This window comes from Anopheles nili, chromosome X, assembly GCF_943737925.1.
Source record: "Anopheles nili chromosome X, idAnoNiliSN_F5_01, whole genome shotgun sequence".
Taxonomy (NCBI): domain Eukaryota; kingdom Metazoa; phylum Arthropoda; class Insecta; order Diptera; family Culicidae; genus Anopheles; species Anopheles nili.
The window spans coordinates 7476932-7493298 of NC_071293.1; the positions used below are offsets into that span (position 1 = coordinate 7476932).

Below are 16367 nucleotides of genomic sequence, written 5' to 3' on the forward strand. Positions count from 1 at the left end.
ACGAACGCAAACATAAAGTTAAAAACAAATAAATGAGCGTATTGCACCACGGGGGTGGAAATAAATCTAAACAGCAGCTGCCCCTTCACTTAAACCTGCCCCCAGAGAGCCTCACGGAAGGGAAAGAAGCGAAGAAGCACCCAACCCGAAGGGTGAGAATTTCACCCTCACATCCACCACCCTGTGCCGCCCGATCCCACAACACCACACACCGAGACGTGATGTCCATTTCGCCGCATCAACCCTGTGTCTGTGAGCACCGGAAGCTAGTGGCCCGGTGCAGATTGCACTCCTGCCCTCGAAGGGTTGGGCGCGAGCAGCAGCGCACCATAAATTGGCCGCGGCCACAAAACGGCCCTGGAAGCCATCCATCAGCGGGCGGTGGACGATAAATCCATCAAGCGGCTCCCGGAAAATGGCCGCCCCGGAACAATGGCACGCTCGGCTCCTGGGTCCTGGGGTTTTTGCCCTCTAATCCAACCCGACCGGTCTAGGGGCGGCTTCTAATGCGCTTTCGGTGTGGCGGTCCGGTTTTATTTCCGCAACCAAAGGGCCGAGCTCTGGAGCGGTGGGTTGGTGGAGCTGAAGGGCGCTTAAGATTGTGTGCCGTAAGTGCGTGTTTTATTGTTTTTTGTTTCTGTTTTTCCGCTTCTTTGCGCGGTGGGCTTTATTTTTTTTTTCGGCGGCTTTTCAGCTGTTTTGGGTTGCTTCGGACGCATGGCCCACTTATTTTTGTGGGATGTGGCCACTCAACTAGCGGCACTTATGTCGGCACCGCGTGGAGGCTTTATCCCTTTGAGAGGCGGGTGCGAAGGTGTATTTGTTGGTGGGATATTTCTTGTTTGTCTATTACAACGAAAGAGACGCCAGTGTATTGTTTCTGAAGTTTAATTTTTAAGGAGGATATGATTTAAATAAAATCGGAGAATGGGTTGGTTTTTGCCTTCTATATGATTTAGACTAAGTTCATTTTTACGTGTAAAAATCCGCTGTAAAACAATGTTAATAAAATAAATGAATTTTTATACCCCCCAAGCATCTTGGTGTTAAAAGTGTACGAAGTCATTTACATATTTATCGACAACAAATGGCGACATACGCTGGATAAGAAAAATAGCTAACTAAAAATAAAAGCCCCAACGAAACCCCCTACTGATAGTGTGATATTGGATGAAGGAAATTTTCGAATAATCATAATCACCTGCAGGCCTAACGGAGAAACCGGGCGTAAACACGAGCGAATGGCAATATCGAGACGATATAGAATCGATTTTTACAGTCCATAAACCGTTTGGACTGAAAAAAGTACACCTTCATTCTTTGAAACAAACGAAACAAAACAGAAAAAAAAATACACTGGAACATAAAATCCCCAACAGTCCGTCGGAAAGGGAGAGTTCTGAAAAAACGAAAAATGAAACAAACAAAAGTGCAAAAGGAACGGACGCAAACGAAACGAAAAACAGGACAGACATGCATAAATGCATGTTTCCGCGAACGAGTACGACTTGTGTGAGAGAGAGAGAAAGCAAGAAAAAGAGAGAGAAAGAGAGAGCCGCGCAATCGTTAAAGCATACAATTTAAAATTCAACCGCACGGTCGCAGCATCATCGGCAAAAGCAATAAACAAAAAAGGTAAATAAAGCAAGAAAAACCGATAAACAAAAGGAGCAAAAAAGAGTGCAGAAATGAAGTTGAGCAAAAAAGCAAAACAAAAAAAAACAAACGTAAAAAAAAACAACGCACACACAGCCTAAAAAGAATCAAAAACAAACGCACCGCAAACGGATACGGCAAGAGAAGGAAGCAACGAAGCGAAGAAAGTGCGAGAAGGGAGGGCATTTTGCGAAGGAACACACACGCGCACGGGGCCAAGATGATGCGACCAGAAACCAGGCACCAGAAGAAGAACAGAAGGAGCAGAAAACGTAATGGAATAAAATAAATGATCGCTAAAATCAACAAGCGGGAATGGTTGCGCGGATCAGCAAAGACAAAAGCGAGCCCCGCGCACGCGGTTGTGTGTGTGTGTCTGAGAGGGTGTATGGGAAGGGTGGGTGGGTGGGTGGGGGATGCAGAAGGAACGGTCGGAACGATGAGAAACATTCGATCGCGATCGCACCGAAGCTGCACCACCGGCGGAGAGGATGAGCTTCTTGGCGACGATGCGAAGTGATTAAACGAGGGATGGTGTGAAGGGGGGTGGGGGGTTGAGGGTGGTTTTGTGAAGAGGAAGGGGGGAGGTGGTGAACGAGGGATTGGGAGGGACAGGGACGAAAGCCGACGGGCCGTTTATTGCTCGATAAATAAGAAATAAAGATAGCCGAGACCGATGAATATGTTTATGTGCGCAATAAAGGTAGTAAAGCTGTTGTGTGCGCGATCAAGATTGTCGAACGCCGCCCGATCGTCCTGCCCCTCCCCCCCCCTCCCCCCATTGGCAGCCCTCTCTGCCCCTTACTCTCACCTTTTGCAGCACCCACCCACCGTGGAGGGAAAACCGCGAGCTCCCAATTTCCGAGCGGAGGCTTTTCTTCTAGGGCCCTTGCATGGGGGATCGCGCGAGCCCTTTTTGTTTTGTTTTATTTCTTGCGCGGGCGGATCGCGCGATTGTTCGGACGGGTTCGCCAATCGCGGGTGCGTAAGAGGCCGCTCTCAATACGGTGATTGTTTATTATATGCAATCGTACATTTTAAATGACACCTCGCGCCGGCAACGCTGGGTGCGTACGAACATCGGTGTAGGAATGTGAAATTGGAATCGCACGCGTGAAGGGTTGATGGTTGGCGTATGGTTGCGGCTGCCGGTGGTGGAAAATTCAATTTTAATTTTAAATTACAAATGAAATGCCTTCTAACTGGTCGGAGGTTATGCGATGCTTGGTGTTGTATTTTAAGCTTGATTCGGTTTTTTTTAAATTGATCAGTAAAAATAGTTTAAGCAACAATCGGAAATGTTTGATTTCACTTTTAGATACTTCATTGCGTTCGTGGAAAGCGTTTTTGACTTTGGAAGGGGAATTGAAATTTCAGAAATTAAATTATCTGCTTATATGCTTCATAGTTCCTAGATCAAATAGTACATTTGGATTTATCATAAGATCAAGCAAAACGATTAAAGATTTGACATATCATAAATTGTTGTAATATTGTCTAGTTCGTCCGAGGTTACATCAGCTGTTTGAACACCTACTCAGGTTTAAGATAGTCAGAGTAGAAAGATTGCGAACTCTTATGGAGAAATAATTCTATTCTACCTTGTTATGGCGGATGATGCTTGATACCAGTTATTACATTTGATTGAATATTAAATTAATTAGTATTAATTATAATTCAACATTGAATTTTAATAGAATCGTTTTTATCGTTAAAATTCTATATACCGAAAAATCCTTATGACCAAAACAATTATCAAAGTTTGACCAAAGGTTTGAAGTAAATGATGGCTAAAGGTTTTTATTCATGTTATCCTGGTGTTGATTGGAGCTCATGTTTGTTTTATTGTGCGTGTGTATTATGGTTAATAACATTTCAATCGCTTTACCGTTTTTCTTCAAGAAGTCCTTTGATTGATGTATATATATATGAGTTGAAGAGCTGTATAAAGGTCATGAAGGCCAATAAATAATAATGATGAGATGGTTTTACTATGAGCCATTCTATTCCTTGAAATCTATATCATGTTTAAGAATACTACTTTCTCCATTTGAAATGCATCTTTCATTTGCTTTAACCATTTTTTTGTATTCTCTCTTAAAGCACAAAGAAATATGAGCCCTTCTAAGGGTACCGATAGTTGTTCAGAAAATAAAATACGCATTCAAAACCACGAGCTTCGATTTGTGACGATGTAGGAGCGCTCGCTTCCCATCAGCAGTTGTTCCTTTTATTGTAACACACCACATTTCATCCGCTCGTTTGCCGTTTGCTGCCTTCGCTCGTCAGTTACTTTCCTGCTCCGAAAAGAAGCTACTTTTCAGTCGAATCAACGCGCTTGCGATCCATCGTGACCGAACCCTGCGGAGAGTTCGAAAACACCCTCCCACCGGGTTGAATAGTGAAATCGTTCAGATCGTTCCTTTCCTTCGCAAACCAAGCGACCACGATGCAACTCGGCAGGATTGTCACCGTTTGTTCCGATCCCAGCAACATTGTAGTAGGTCAGCCAAGGAAGCCCTTGCCGTGTCGCGGAATGCCGTGGGGAAGAATGCAGTTCCTTACTACGCCAAACCCCCAACGGGTGGTGGTGAACATCTTTTCAAATGCCACTTACGCTTCGGTCTGCTCGCGAAAAACACGAATGCTCACTTTCTGCGGGCATTCAATCGGTACGCGCCCAGCCCAAACTGGAATGGGACACATTCGTCGCTGAGGGCCACGCGAAAGAAAAGAAGGATCTCTTAGCGGGTGGATCGAGAACGGCACACCAGAACCGTTCTAAAGCTCATGCCAACATGCCAACATGGGCAAAGTGGATGCAAAGTGCAACCATTGGGGTTTCGTGTTGGGGGCTCGCGTAATGCCAAATTCTTTTGCCCTTTTTCGGTGCCCACCGTTGGCCGCCCTTTTTTTCCGCTTTTACCCACTGCCCGGTGCTGCAATCTCGAGCCACCGATCGTGCAGCGACGTGACCAAACGAGCGGGTGAGAATTTAACCGGCTCTAAGAACCGGGCGTCCTTCCGTTACGGTGCGGGTGGCGATTTTATACACTCCCGGGTCGCTCATTACGTTTGGTTGGTTCACCGCACCAATTAGCTTTGCGCAGGAGCGGTGGCGATCAGGCGACACGCTAGCGCACAATTCGAAAGACTGCAACTGTCCGCAAGCGACGAACCCGCTGGCGTGATCTCGATCGGCTTTTCGTGCGGCTCACATTCGTGTCCACCTGCATTTGTGGTACGGCAAAGTTTTCACCAGCACCTCGCGCGACACCCGAAACCGGAAGTTGGTGGTAATAAAAATAATAATCAACCTTTTTTTTCCCGAGGACACCCATTGTGGGGGTGGAAAACAAAAAGGGAAGCAAACCCGCTTGCCTTCGCTTCCGAGCGGCCAGAAACGGGTCAGCGTGGCCGTTCTTGGTTGTTTTCGTGCCGTGCCGCGATCGTTAAAATGAAATCGAAAATAATACCACCCATAAAAAGCTGGACAATGCGCGTCCTAAGGTGGGTAAGGGCGGAAAAACGCGGGACGGAGGGATGCATTCAAAAGGAAAACGGCACCGACGGTTCGTAAGAGGGAAGTAGAAATGCACGTGAACGAAATTGTGAGCGAACCGGACGGGATTTTGAAGCCGCGTGGTTACATGCAAATTCTCCCTACGAGTGCGAACGAGACGGTTGTCGTTGGAAGGTGAATGGTGTCTCTTTCTTGCAGCCAGAGAGCAACGGTTATGGGACGGCAGTGTGCCATAAAACGGGTTCCTTAGCTCAATTCGAGCAGCGTTAGTGTGAGTGCAAGCGAGAGAGCCAACATGTAAGGTGAAATAGCGCATGTGAGTGACTGCTCGAATTAATCGCAGCGTCTCTCACGTTTAAAGTCCTTCTTTCAGTTCTCTCTCACATTTTCTTTTTCACTCCAGTGCCATGTAAAGCGGTTGAAAAGAGTGACAGTAATGTGCGAGCGAGTGAACAAGAGCGCGTAAGCAAGAGAGTGAGTGACTTTCGAGCCCCTGAGATGAGATTTCGAGGTGCAAACCAACCAATACGCTCATTGCACCGTCAGTCTTTTTCGAACAGTGACCCAAAGCAGTTGTGCCAGTGAAAAACAGTTTCCATCTCGTGTACGTCGTCGCTAAAAACAGCACACCCAAACGAGAGGTGACCAAAGTTGGTCACCGAACCGACGGTTTTATTTCCACGTGAGTGTTTAACAAACGGAGGGCCGATCTTCAATCAACTTCAACCGTGCGTGCCCGCGTGTTTATTTCGTGTTTGTGGCGTGTCTCGCGAAGAAAAAAAAGCCCTCCTGTGCGAGCTGTGCGAGCAAAACGTTGTGCTGTCGTGTTTTGGGCGAGCTACAGGGCTGGTATGACCTGCAGGAACCTGGATCCGGATGGCCGGAGAACGGTAGTGTGCCAGTGAGGCGGAAAACATTACGACAGGGATAACCCAAAACCGCGCGTCGACGAAACCCCAAAAAAGGTGCTGCAAAAAAAAAAAAAATTAAAAGCAATCGAATAAATCCGAGGTGAATCTCATAATCGGGACCGCGACGATTGGAAGCCCCGGAAGTGCGCCACCGCCCTTTCGAGCAGGTGAAGCGAACACACCCCGGTGGTTGGTGCGTCGTGTATGCCCGAGGGCAGAAGGTGTTCACGTAGAGAGGTTGTGTGCGATAGTTCCCCAGAAGTAGAGCGTTATGGCCGCGATCGTCACCCTGCGGGTGGGTGTGTTATTCGCGCTTGTCGGATTTCTGCTGGCGGTTCCACCGGAGATCTCGCCGGGTGGTGGAAATGTACCGGCGACACGTCGGTTTCATGCCAAGTTCGTTATTGACCGGATTGAACCACGGCGGCCTCCACCATCAACTGACGACCAATCAACGGCTGGTCCGCTACCGGTTCCAACCGGCCGGACTCGCTCGACCACGCGTTGCCGTGAAGGATGTCTTCAGAAGGTAAGTGGAGTGTGTTTTTGTTAAGTTCTTGTGGATGGATTTCTTTTGCGATTGAAAAAGCGTCGTGTAGGTGGAGAATTTCCAGCACCTAAAAAAGAAGACGTTCTGTGACATGTTCACCGCATGAACTTCTTCAAAATTACACCGAAAGGTTCTTTATTTCACTCGCTCTTTTTCTCTGCTATTGGGAGTCCTTTGTGGTGTAGCTACACCTGTCAAATTTCCACGAAAAACCCACCCGATAAAACCAATTCAATGCCGCCCTCTAGCACCGACGAGATCATGTCCCGGGGTAGCGGCGAATAACATCAAAATGAAAGCAAAAATAAATAAATACAACCTCCTCGCAAGTGAGCTTAATACTCCACTTCCCGTTTTTTCCCCCATCCCTCGGAGGTCATTCCAAACGGTTGCTTTTTTTTTTTGCTGTTTGTTATTCGTTCCGTTCGACGAAAGGAGCCGCAAATCAAAGCCCTCGATCATAAATGGCGAGCGACCGAGCGCGCTCGAGCTGCAGTTTGGCGAATTTAGCTCAATCGAGTGCATCCGGCGGTGTTTGGGGGATGAAATTGAGCTACCTCCTTTTCGTGTGCGTGTGTGTGCGTGTGCGCTTCATTCCCAGAACGTGAGTGTGATTTATGAGATTAATTCGCGCGACTGTCGGTGGAGTTGCGGCCCTTTTTTTTCTCCCGTCGTTGTGAATTGTCAAACTCAAATGTGTTGAAAATTGCCCTTCGTTTTCCTTTGGCTTATTATTTGGCAATCAATTCGCTTGCCGCGTACGCAAATCGATATTCTACACACTTCGAGAAGTGTAGAATGCATTTGAGCGGGGCTTAGTGTCGCTTATTTGTTGGCCTTAAATTATGTCTAAAGAAGATTTCCCGTTTCGCATTTTCCTCGCAACTCAGGAGCGCAAATGGACGCCCTCCATTCCAAGTCTCTTCTCAATGGAAACTTCGCTCACCCTCTGCCAGGGGGTGGTGAAAATGAACTTCCTTCGCTGTACAATGCGGCCAAAAAGTTGCCCCTCGTGTGCGCCTGGTTCCTCCCTCTCCACCCCCGCCCCATCCGCTTAAAAGGGCTGTGGAAATGAAATGCATGGAACGCGCCCGGGAAAAGCCACCCCCTCAGCCAACGTGCGCTCTTTCGTACGTGAGCGGCATTCCTGGCGCGATTTGCTACCATCCTCAGCACTAACTGGTGTGTGGGGAGACTGGGTGGAAGGGGGGAGCTCCTTTTACCCCCCTCCCCCCCCTCAAACCCATTTGTAAAGGGCAATGGGGGAAAAAGGGCGGCAGAAAGGCATTATGATGCGCGACGCGACAATAAAAGTGATCGCTCGAGTCGTTATCGGCCGAAATCGAATTCGATAACATGCTTTCTGAGGGGTGGAAGGGGAATAGAAAGGATGCTCGAGGGGGGGGGGGGGTGGTGAGAAGATCTGAAGCGAGGGATGCGTGCTGAATTTATTTCGTCATATTCCGATGCGTTCGTGACACGAGCGCGCCAAAGTCGAGCACGAAAACAGCCTTCTGACAGGGGGAAAAAAAAGGGATGAGAAAAACTCCACGGAAGTCCCCAGAGAAGGGACGGGAAAGGGAAGGGGGATGCAAGGATGAAAGAAAACGCACACCACACGCCGGCGGTGGTGAAAAGGGAAAACTTCGCTCGCGCAATTTCTTATCCCTTTTCGCACCGTTTTCGCGCTGGAATTCGCATTTGAAAAGTTAAAGCATGGGTTTTCCAACCCCACCGGGAAGGAAGAAGGGGCGGCTGGGCGAAGGGTTGCTATTCCCCTTGGAGGGCTTTTTGCATTCCTGATCGATCCAGCTGCCCGGGTTTGCTCTCGTCATCGAGATAATGAGAATACGCTAGACGAGTGACTCATCTGGCGGAGGGTTTTTTTTAAATTAGAAACTGTCCCATGAAAGAGGAGAAGCATCCAACCATCGGGTGGGTTGGGTTACGGAAAATCGTCTCAATGAATTGCGAGGATATAAATAATGACGCCATTTTATTGGGGGATGCAAAAAAACAACGTCGTATATTTCCTATAAATAACCAAATCCTTCGGTTAGGTTTTTTTGCTGTTGGGTCTTTATTTTTTGACCTGAGCAGTTGTGCGTAACGAAGACACCGTAGCGAAGTTATTGCGCATTCAAGACATTGCTAGGTCAGTAGTCGACGCTTCTAAGGTCTTCTACTGGTGTTCGGAAAATTGCTGTGCATCGTTTGTGGTATGAATCAGAGCCATTCTTCGAATCAGCACAACAAGATGAGCGGAGAAACATTTGCACAGAAAACACCCGGACGATTAGAACAAGCATTCGCATCCCGGGAGCGTACAGTGGCTACAAACAATCAGCCACTCGCGTTTGTGGTTGAAAAATCGTCACAGAAAAAGAAAAAAAAACCCATACTCGAACCAGCGGGGGCGCGCGTACTTTTTGCTGCTCGTCAGACGAAACCTTCACCGTCAATTGCATTATTGAAACATCACAGCAACGCACACACACTTACACACACACACACACGTGTGCGCGAATGGGCGCTTTTGTTTTCCACCGCCCATTCCGCGGTCCACCCTCATCCCTTGCGGGAAAACGGTTTCGCTGCGCGCGGCTGCGAGTGGGCAAAAGTTTTATCGATAGTTTCGCACACACATCCACGCAAACGCTGCTACACACGGAAACACGCGGCGGAAATGGATAAATTCGAAAATCATCAGACATGCAAATCGGCTCCGGTAGAACACGGATCGGGGTGGCGCACCGGGGAAAAGGGCGGCCCGGATTTTCACCATCACACAGGGTGGGAAAATCGGTCGGCTCGGGGAGTTGTCAAGAGTTTACTTGTTCGGAAAATGGGCAACGACTCCGCGAGGGGGGGGGGGTGTGTGTGTGTGTGTAGTGGGGTTTGGTTTCCGTGGTTGGGCTTTCCATCCCTCGTCCGTAGATTGTTGGTTTTCCCGGGCACAAATTTTCCCAGCTCTGGGACATCTCGAATGCGAAGCACGAAAAGCGACCGAAGAGACTCCCTCGGGGTGGGTGAGATTTTGGGGGGTGGCTCATTTGTGCACCCCGAGGCGCGTCCCCTCCCCCTCTTCCCGTTGGAGGTGGGTAGCGAGGACACCACAGTCCGGTCGGATAGTGTCGATGGTTCCCGAAGCGAACAATACCAATTAAAACGTAGGACATCGAATGGTGGTGGTTCGGGAAATTCGAAACGTGCCCTCGTGGCGGAACCTGCCAAAGAAGCAGGTTAAGGCGGAGGGTGGACAGGCGAGGCTGACTTCCTTGTCCCGCGGGAGGAGCGGCCGGAGAGGGAGGTGGAACACGGCAGAGAAGGACGATGCGTGTCCCTTAGGCGGAAGTGCGTTTAATCGAAAAGCCACGTAATTGCAGAATTGTTGCCCATCCGTTTCCCAATCCCAACAGCCGGGAGGCAAATCCCCAGAGTGTGTGTGTGTGTGTGTGTGTCCTGACCAGGAAGACAATCGTCTTTGCCTGGCGGCTGAACCAGCACCGAAGCGGTGATTAAACCGTGCCCACATAACGCCATTCACCGAGGCGTGTAGCTTCCGGTTTTGTGGCCGTTGACCGATTTCTCGGGATCTGGATGTTCTGCCGCACGTCCCGGAAGGTCCCGCGGGAGGATGTGGAGGTTTTCCGTTGATAAATATTACACGAACCCTTAAAGACCGTCTGGTTCCGGGTGTGCGTTTTCCAGCCAATGTGCCGCTTATACTCCCTAACACGCAGCACTAGAACCGGAGCTCCAGAAGCGTAACGCTTTGGTTTCCGAAGTCTGAGCACTGAGCACTGATACTACAACTTCGGTGACTCCCGTGGGACGTGCTCCGCAATCACTGGTACGCATGTTTCCGGTTGTCCAGCGCGACAGATAAATAACCGTCCAAACAGCGGAAGGTTCGCCCAAAATTGGCCGAAATCAAATGCACATAATCTTAACTTCTCTGCGCTTCGCTGAAAGAAACGTACGCCAAATCGAAAGAGTGGCTCGTTTGGCAAGCGAATTGGTTGGGGTAGATCGTCCGGAACACCAGCGCCACCGAGTGGGGGTCGGGTGAACTATGGAACATAACTTTGGGAGCTGGTTTGGCGCGCGTCCAGTCCAGGAAGTGGTGCACTATATTTTTTCCGCCCTTTTGTGTGTCCTTTAAAACCCAAAGAGAAGTGTTGGAAGTTCTCTACCAGGCGTGCTAGGAAACGCGGTGGTAATAACACCATCCGCTAGTAGTTGCGTTGGGAGGCTATTAGCTATCGTTTAGCTTCTGAGGCAGGAGAATTTTGGTCTGGAATTCTTCAAATGGCGTTTTGATGCAGCCTTTTAGTGCGTTCGTTTTTTGAGGCTTCCTTTTATGTTTGTGCAACAAATGGGCTGCTCGTACGTACTCTCGTTTCGGTTGATGTCTTTTTTACATCATTTCATGTAATAGTCTTTTGCTTTCTTGGGGGATAACTATTTAGCGAGCTAAAGCATCTCTCTTCAAACAACTTAATCGTATTTCTCATTACATCCGGTCGATTCTAACAACTCTCAATTCTCTTACTCTTTGCAGCGCTCCATAAAGGACATCCTCTGCACGCAACAACGCGAATGCTCCATGGTAAGCGATAATTCTACGTCCCCAAACTGTGGCAAGCCGATTTCTAAGGGTACCGACGTGGGGTTTAACGGAGAATAACGCAAGCCGATGAGGCATGCCACCGAACGTAGTACTTGGGATACATTTCTCGCTTCCGGTCATGGACTTCCGCGTATCCGGGACGTGACCGAATTTTTTGTGGATCATAATAAAAGTCCTTCCACACCAGGCGTGTGACCTTCGCTCGGGTCTTGTGAGAATGCCGACCAAAAAACGCTTCGCAAACATCAAAGGAATATTTTGGCCCGAGGCGCACGGGCTGTAATTTCATCCTTTTTTGCCGTCGGTTCTAGACAGCTAGAGCAGAAGTGCAGCAGGGAGCAATTATATTTTGGGTGCGGATCATTTTGCCCTCCAGTTACCAGCGGGTTGTGAACCTCGAGGCCTCTTGGGAGATAGCAGGAGATGTCTCGTTACATTTCACCCACTGTTTGAACGAATTTAGGGTTTTATTACGTGAATGTACGCCCTGTTCGGTAGCGGTAGAGATGTTTTTTAACTTCTTTGGGAGCTTCTTCTTCCGTCGGACATCTGTTAGGGTTGGGTGGTTATTTCGGTGGTTGTCTCTCCGTATTCTCTTCCACACAAGTGGACTTTTTCCTTCTATCGGGTGAGCTTACGGTGTGATGATGCAAGCCATCACATTCCATTCCCGCGTTCAACGCTGATGAAGGAGGCTCTAGTTGGACTATATTTTATCGCACAGAGGCTACCCAAATCATTCCGAATGCTTCCCCTTTCGATGGGGGTTAAAACAATCAGTTCGATTTTGGGGAATTTCGGGAGGAAGAGAAATATTTAAACACTTTCTCGAGCCCACTCGCACACCTGCTCCCTTTAGCAGGTCTCTCGCATGAGAAGACCTTTCGGGAATGGGCTCTTTTTGTCGGACATCAGCTTTTCCAAACTTCGTGATCGCAGGACAGGGGAAAAGCAGTAGAAGAGAACGACAACGAACGACCGCAACCGAGTTCTTCGAATCGCATCAACAAAGGACAATCCGGTGCGCGCACCACCTCGGGTGGACATAAACCATGTCCTGCAGAGGCCGCAGATAAAGGCCAATAAAGCGCAAAGACAAAACGCTCCAGCACCAGGGGAACTCGGGTGATGCCGGCGGCAAGCGCGCGGCAATCGCGTCTCATTTGAAACAGGTTCTGCTGCAGCCAAAGACGATCCGGAGAATGGGGTATATGAGAAGAAAAATAACGCTTATCGCCCGTGCGACCTAACGAGGCAGCGCGCATCCCCGAGAATGTTCGTGGCACGAATTTATGGGACAGGCAAAGGTTGTGCGTCTCCGCAGAGCATCCTCTTGCGGCTTTCTTCCGCCTTTTTCCACGGGGTTTGGTGGAAGAAAAGAAGGTCTAAACAAAAAAATTGTAACGAAACCAGCCCCCCAGGAACCTGCTTTTCTATTCGGGGGTTTGTGTTTTGGGCGAGCGCGTGTTGCGTTAGCGCCATTAAGATGTGGCAGTTGGAAGTTAGGTCGTAGCGTAATCTTAATATGTTTCGAACGGTGGCTGACTTATTGGCTCTTCCGAAAGGTTAGAAAGTTTTATGGGAATACGAGGCACCGGAATGAGATATTGATGGACCGCGTACGTAATGTTGTTGAGCTGCTTACTGACCCATCTGGATGACGGGTGCGATTGAAATATTGCTTGATAGGTGTATAATGCACTGAGGGAGAGTTTTGGAAACCGTACGTCTATACGAGAACGTTTTATTTTGGTGAGTCAACTCCTGAAATCTGTCTTGTATGCTCTGGAATGACGCAACATCACATACATTTGTGGGACTTCTTGGGGACAATTTGGGGTTAGAGTCTAATTGACCTAAGCGTTAGCTTGCCTAGTGGTTGCTCTACCGCACGCAGAAGTTCTCTAACCGGTCCTTCCTTCTAGAGTGCTGGGACGTGTGCAACCGTAACCACCAGATCCGGAAGGAGAACGAGCTAGCACACCGGTTACTACTGAGCCTGGTGCGTCTGATCCGCAACGAATCGGTGGTAACGGCCGACATCGAGTGGACGACACCGCTGAAGCTGGTACAACACCAGCCACATCCGGTCGTGCCGTCACCACTTGCCGCGAGTGAGAACGTCGAACAGCTATCCCGTATCGCTCGAGATGGCGCCGCAGCTCGTGATGGGCTATCGCCATCCTCACGCCTGTTGAAGACGCTTGCTGGCAAACAGGAGGACGTGCTCCAGCAGGACGCACCCGGTGAAGAACTTCTTCGCCCTGCCAGCCAGGAGTACCATCAGTGTTTGGTGTCGTGGGAGATCTCCGGAGGAGGGCTCACGGGAAACCTGCTGACGGAAACGTCCAAAGTAGAGTTATCGCTGTGGCCCAACACCAAGTACCACGTGCGCGTGACCTGCCGCAATAAGGTGAGTCTGCGAGCGCGCGTCTGTCGTTTGTGGAGAGTTACTGACAGCTCGGTTGCCTTGGGTTGCCTTTTTGGGGGTTTTTCGTTGTGGTTCAGGAAACGGATTTGCTCATCCGATCGCCGTCACTGCTCGTGGACACCGGGGAAGCGGTGATTGTGAGTCTGCAAAACACCACGACCACCACCAGCTCCACCACGACGACCACTGAGTCTACCCCACCTGGTCCGGTGAATGGTGCTGCCATTAACTCCGCCATCCAGGACGTCATCTCTAACCGACTGGACAACGTGGATGGTCAAGCCTCGCCTGTGACGAACGAAGACGACGAGCTACAGGAGTTCACGGAGCAGCAACCACGTCATCATCGACATCACAGCTTCTGGCCGTTCGATCGGGGCTGTAGTGATCTAGCAGGAACCTCGACGGGTGGCTCTAAGGAGATCCTCATCTTGGGTGCGTTCGTGGCGCTGCTAGCGCTCGTATTGCTCGCGCTCACCGTTGTGATACTGGTCCGCCGAAAGCCGGGCCCACTCGAGGACCAGGAGCTGCTGATCGAGAGCGAGATCCTGCCGAAGATCCTGCACGTTTGATAGGAGCATGCCGAACCGAGGCGTCGGCGTCGCTCGCTGGTGTAAATAGCCTATTTATCGATGGTAGTCGTCCCAAGCGCCGCGTGTGTGCGCCTCCTGTATCCTGATGGTTCTGGGCCATCATTCCGACGGTTCCCAGACATTCGGTGTACTCTTTCTACCCATCCAAACTCGCCCTTTTTGACGTTTGTGTGTGTGCTTCATGAAGGGGAACCACTGCGTCCCGTTTTACGAGGGTGTCTCCTGCGTCCTGCTTTTGATATCTTCGTCGGGTGTTGCACTTTCGGTATTTGCTCGCTTCAGGAGGCACGTTTTCGCGCGCGCGCGCGCGCACAGGACACAGTTTAAATTATATACTAAATAGCAGAGCCGCAGGTAAAGCCCGAATTTACGCAAACAAGCGATACTAGTCTTAGAGCGTGTAACAGCCTGACAGCTAGCCCACGCGTACCAGACGGGCTTGTGTGCTCACTACATGACGTCTACTGCTGGTACAGGTAGACTGCTGGCACGGCGAGAGACGCTGTGAATTTACAGATTCGAGCGGATTGGAAACATTTCGGAAAAGTGGTGGAATTGTTACCGAAGGGTACGAACTGCTAGCACTAGCTATCGTTCCACTGCTGATTTGTCTGCTTTTACCCAACAAACCAAAACCCAATAGACACTCGGATGTTGTCGGCAAGCTTTCTAAATTCTAGAGCATATAGATCTTGCATCCAAGAAGTTGCGCCCTGACGACGAGTGTCTTCTGGCAAAATGGGGTCACAAGCAAGCGGTGGAAATGTAGCGTGAACAAACTACCGGAAGATGGAGCCTACCCATTCAACATCTTCCAACGTTTGAGGCTGTTATTGTACTGTTTCTAGTTCAGTTTTTGCATTTCTTCTACGAGACGCGATAGGAGATGTAAATTAAAGATGAATACAGGTACAACTAACAGCAATAGTGATGGTGGCGTTCAACACCGCGCAACTTCTCCGCCACTTCGCCAAAATGTTTGCCTTTTATCGCCCGCGGTATACTGAGCAGAGGGCAACCAAATCGAAAGAGGTTTGATAACTAGTTACGAAAGGATCGACACGTGGGAAAGGAAATTAACAAAAATGGCAGCAGGGTGTTTTAAGCTTATTGTTTATTTTTTCTTTCCCTCAAAATGCCTTTACGAAAAGGCTTAATTCTCTCGCAAGGAGTGAAGCAGGAATAAGCGCAGATTGTAAAGGATGCAGAGTTAGTAGCATAAACGCAAAGAGTTGTACTGGTAAGGATCCTAAGTAATGCCAACGCCGCACCGGGCGCCGAGGTCCTAGCGAACGGTGAGCCGGAGGGTCTTACAGTAACTAATAGCTAAACACCAGTGGAATAGTCGCTGGAGAGTAAAGAATTATTAAAACAAATCATACTTCCTTTCCCCGCGTGACACATGGACAGGTTGTGGTGGCAGGGGAGTTGGAGGTAGAGACTAGGGGAGGGGGGGGAAGGGATTCTAAACGAAAGAGATGTAATATAAAAGCAAGCATGTGTACATACATTTATGTAAAAAGACTGACTCGAGATCGTTGTAAAATAAAGCTCTTTTAAAATATATTATAACAAAGTGCAGTCTGTGGCTGAACTCTTATTCTGTACGATGATGACGGGTTTGTGGGTGTGTGTTACAGAGAGACTAGGGAGATTTGTTGAAGCTAAAAATATACCTCGACTCGCACGGGGGTTGTCACGCTCGACGGACGACAGCAGCTCGTCGAGAGGCCGGCACACGATGCTGACGGATCAGGTTACACCTGATCGAGCTCGGGTTGAGTGGAGACTCTGTTCAGTTGCAGATGTGTGGCAAGAGGCGTCAAATGGAGGCCCTAGAGGTGGAGTGTGCTTAATATGAAAGAAATAATCAATTTAATTTACACCTTTCTGAGGTTCGAGGAGGTTTGCACGTTACGTATTCTTTAAGTGTTAAAAATGAGCCTGAAATGTGCTATTTTGGGGTGCAAGAGACATTAATTTCACACAAAAAGAATTTGCAGCATGCTAGAAATATTTGATTTCAATCGAATAAAATGAAACAATTCTGTTATTAATGTCCCAAAACGC

At 49.0% G+C, this 16367-nt stretch overlaps 1 protein-coding gene across 1 annotated transcript; it reads left to right on the forward strand.

Moving 5' to 3' along the window:
- The first annotated feature begins 6361 nt into the window (after positions 1-6361).
- Positions 6362-14276, forward strand: LOC128728604 (uncharacterized). The gene is made up of 4 exons (XM_053822231.1): positions 6362-6619; positions 11205-11252; positions 13201-13686; positions 13782-14276. The coding sequence occupies exons 1-4, from the start codon at positions 6362-6364 to the stop codon at positions 14274-14276; spliced, it is 1287 nt and encodes a 428-aa protein (XP_053678206.1).
- The last annotated feature ends 2091 nt before the right edge of the window (positions 14277-16367 follow it).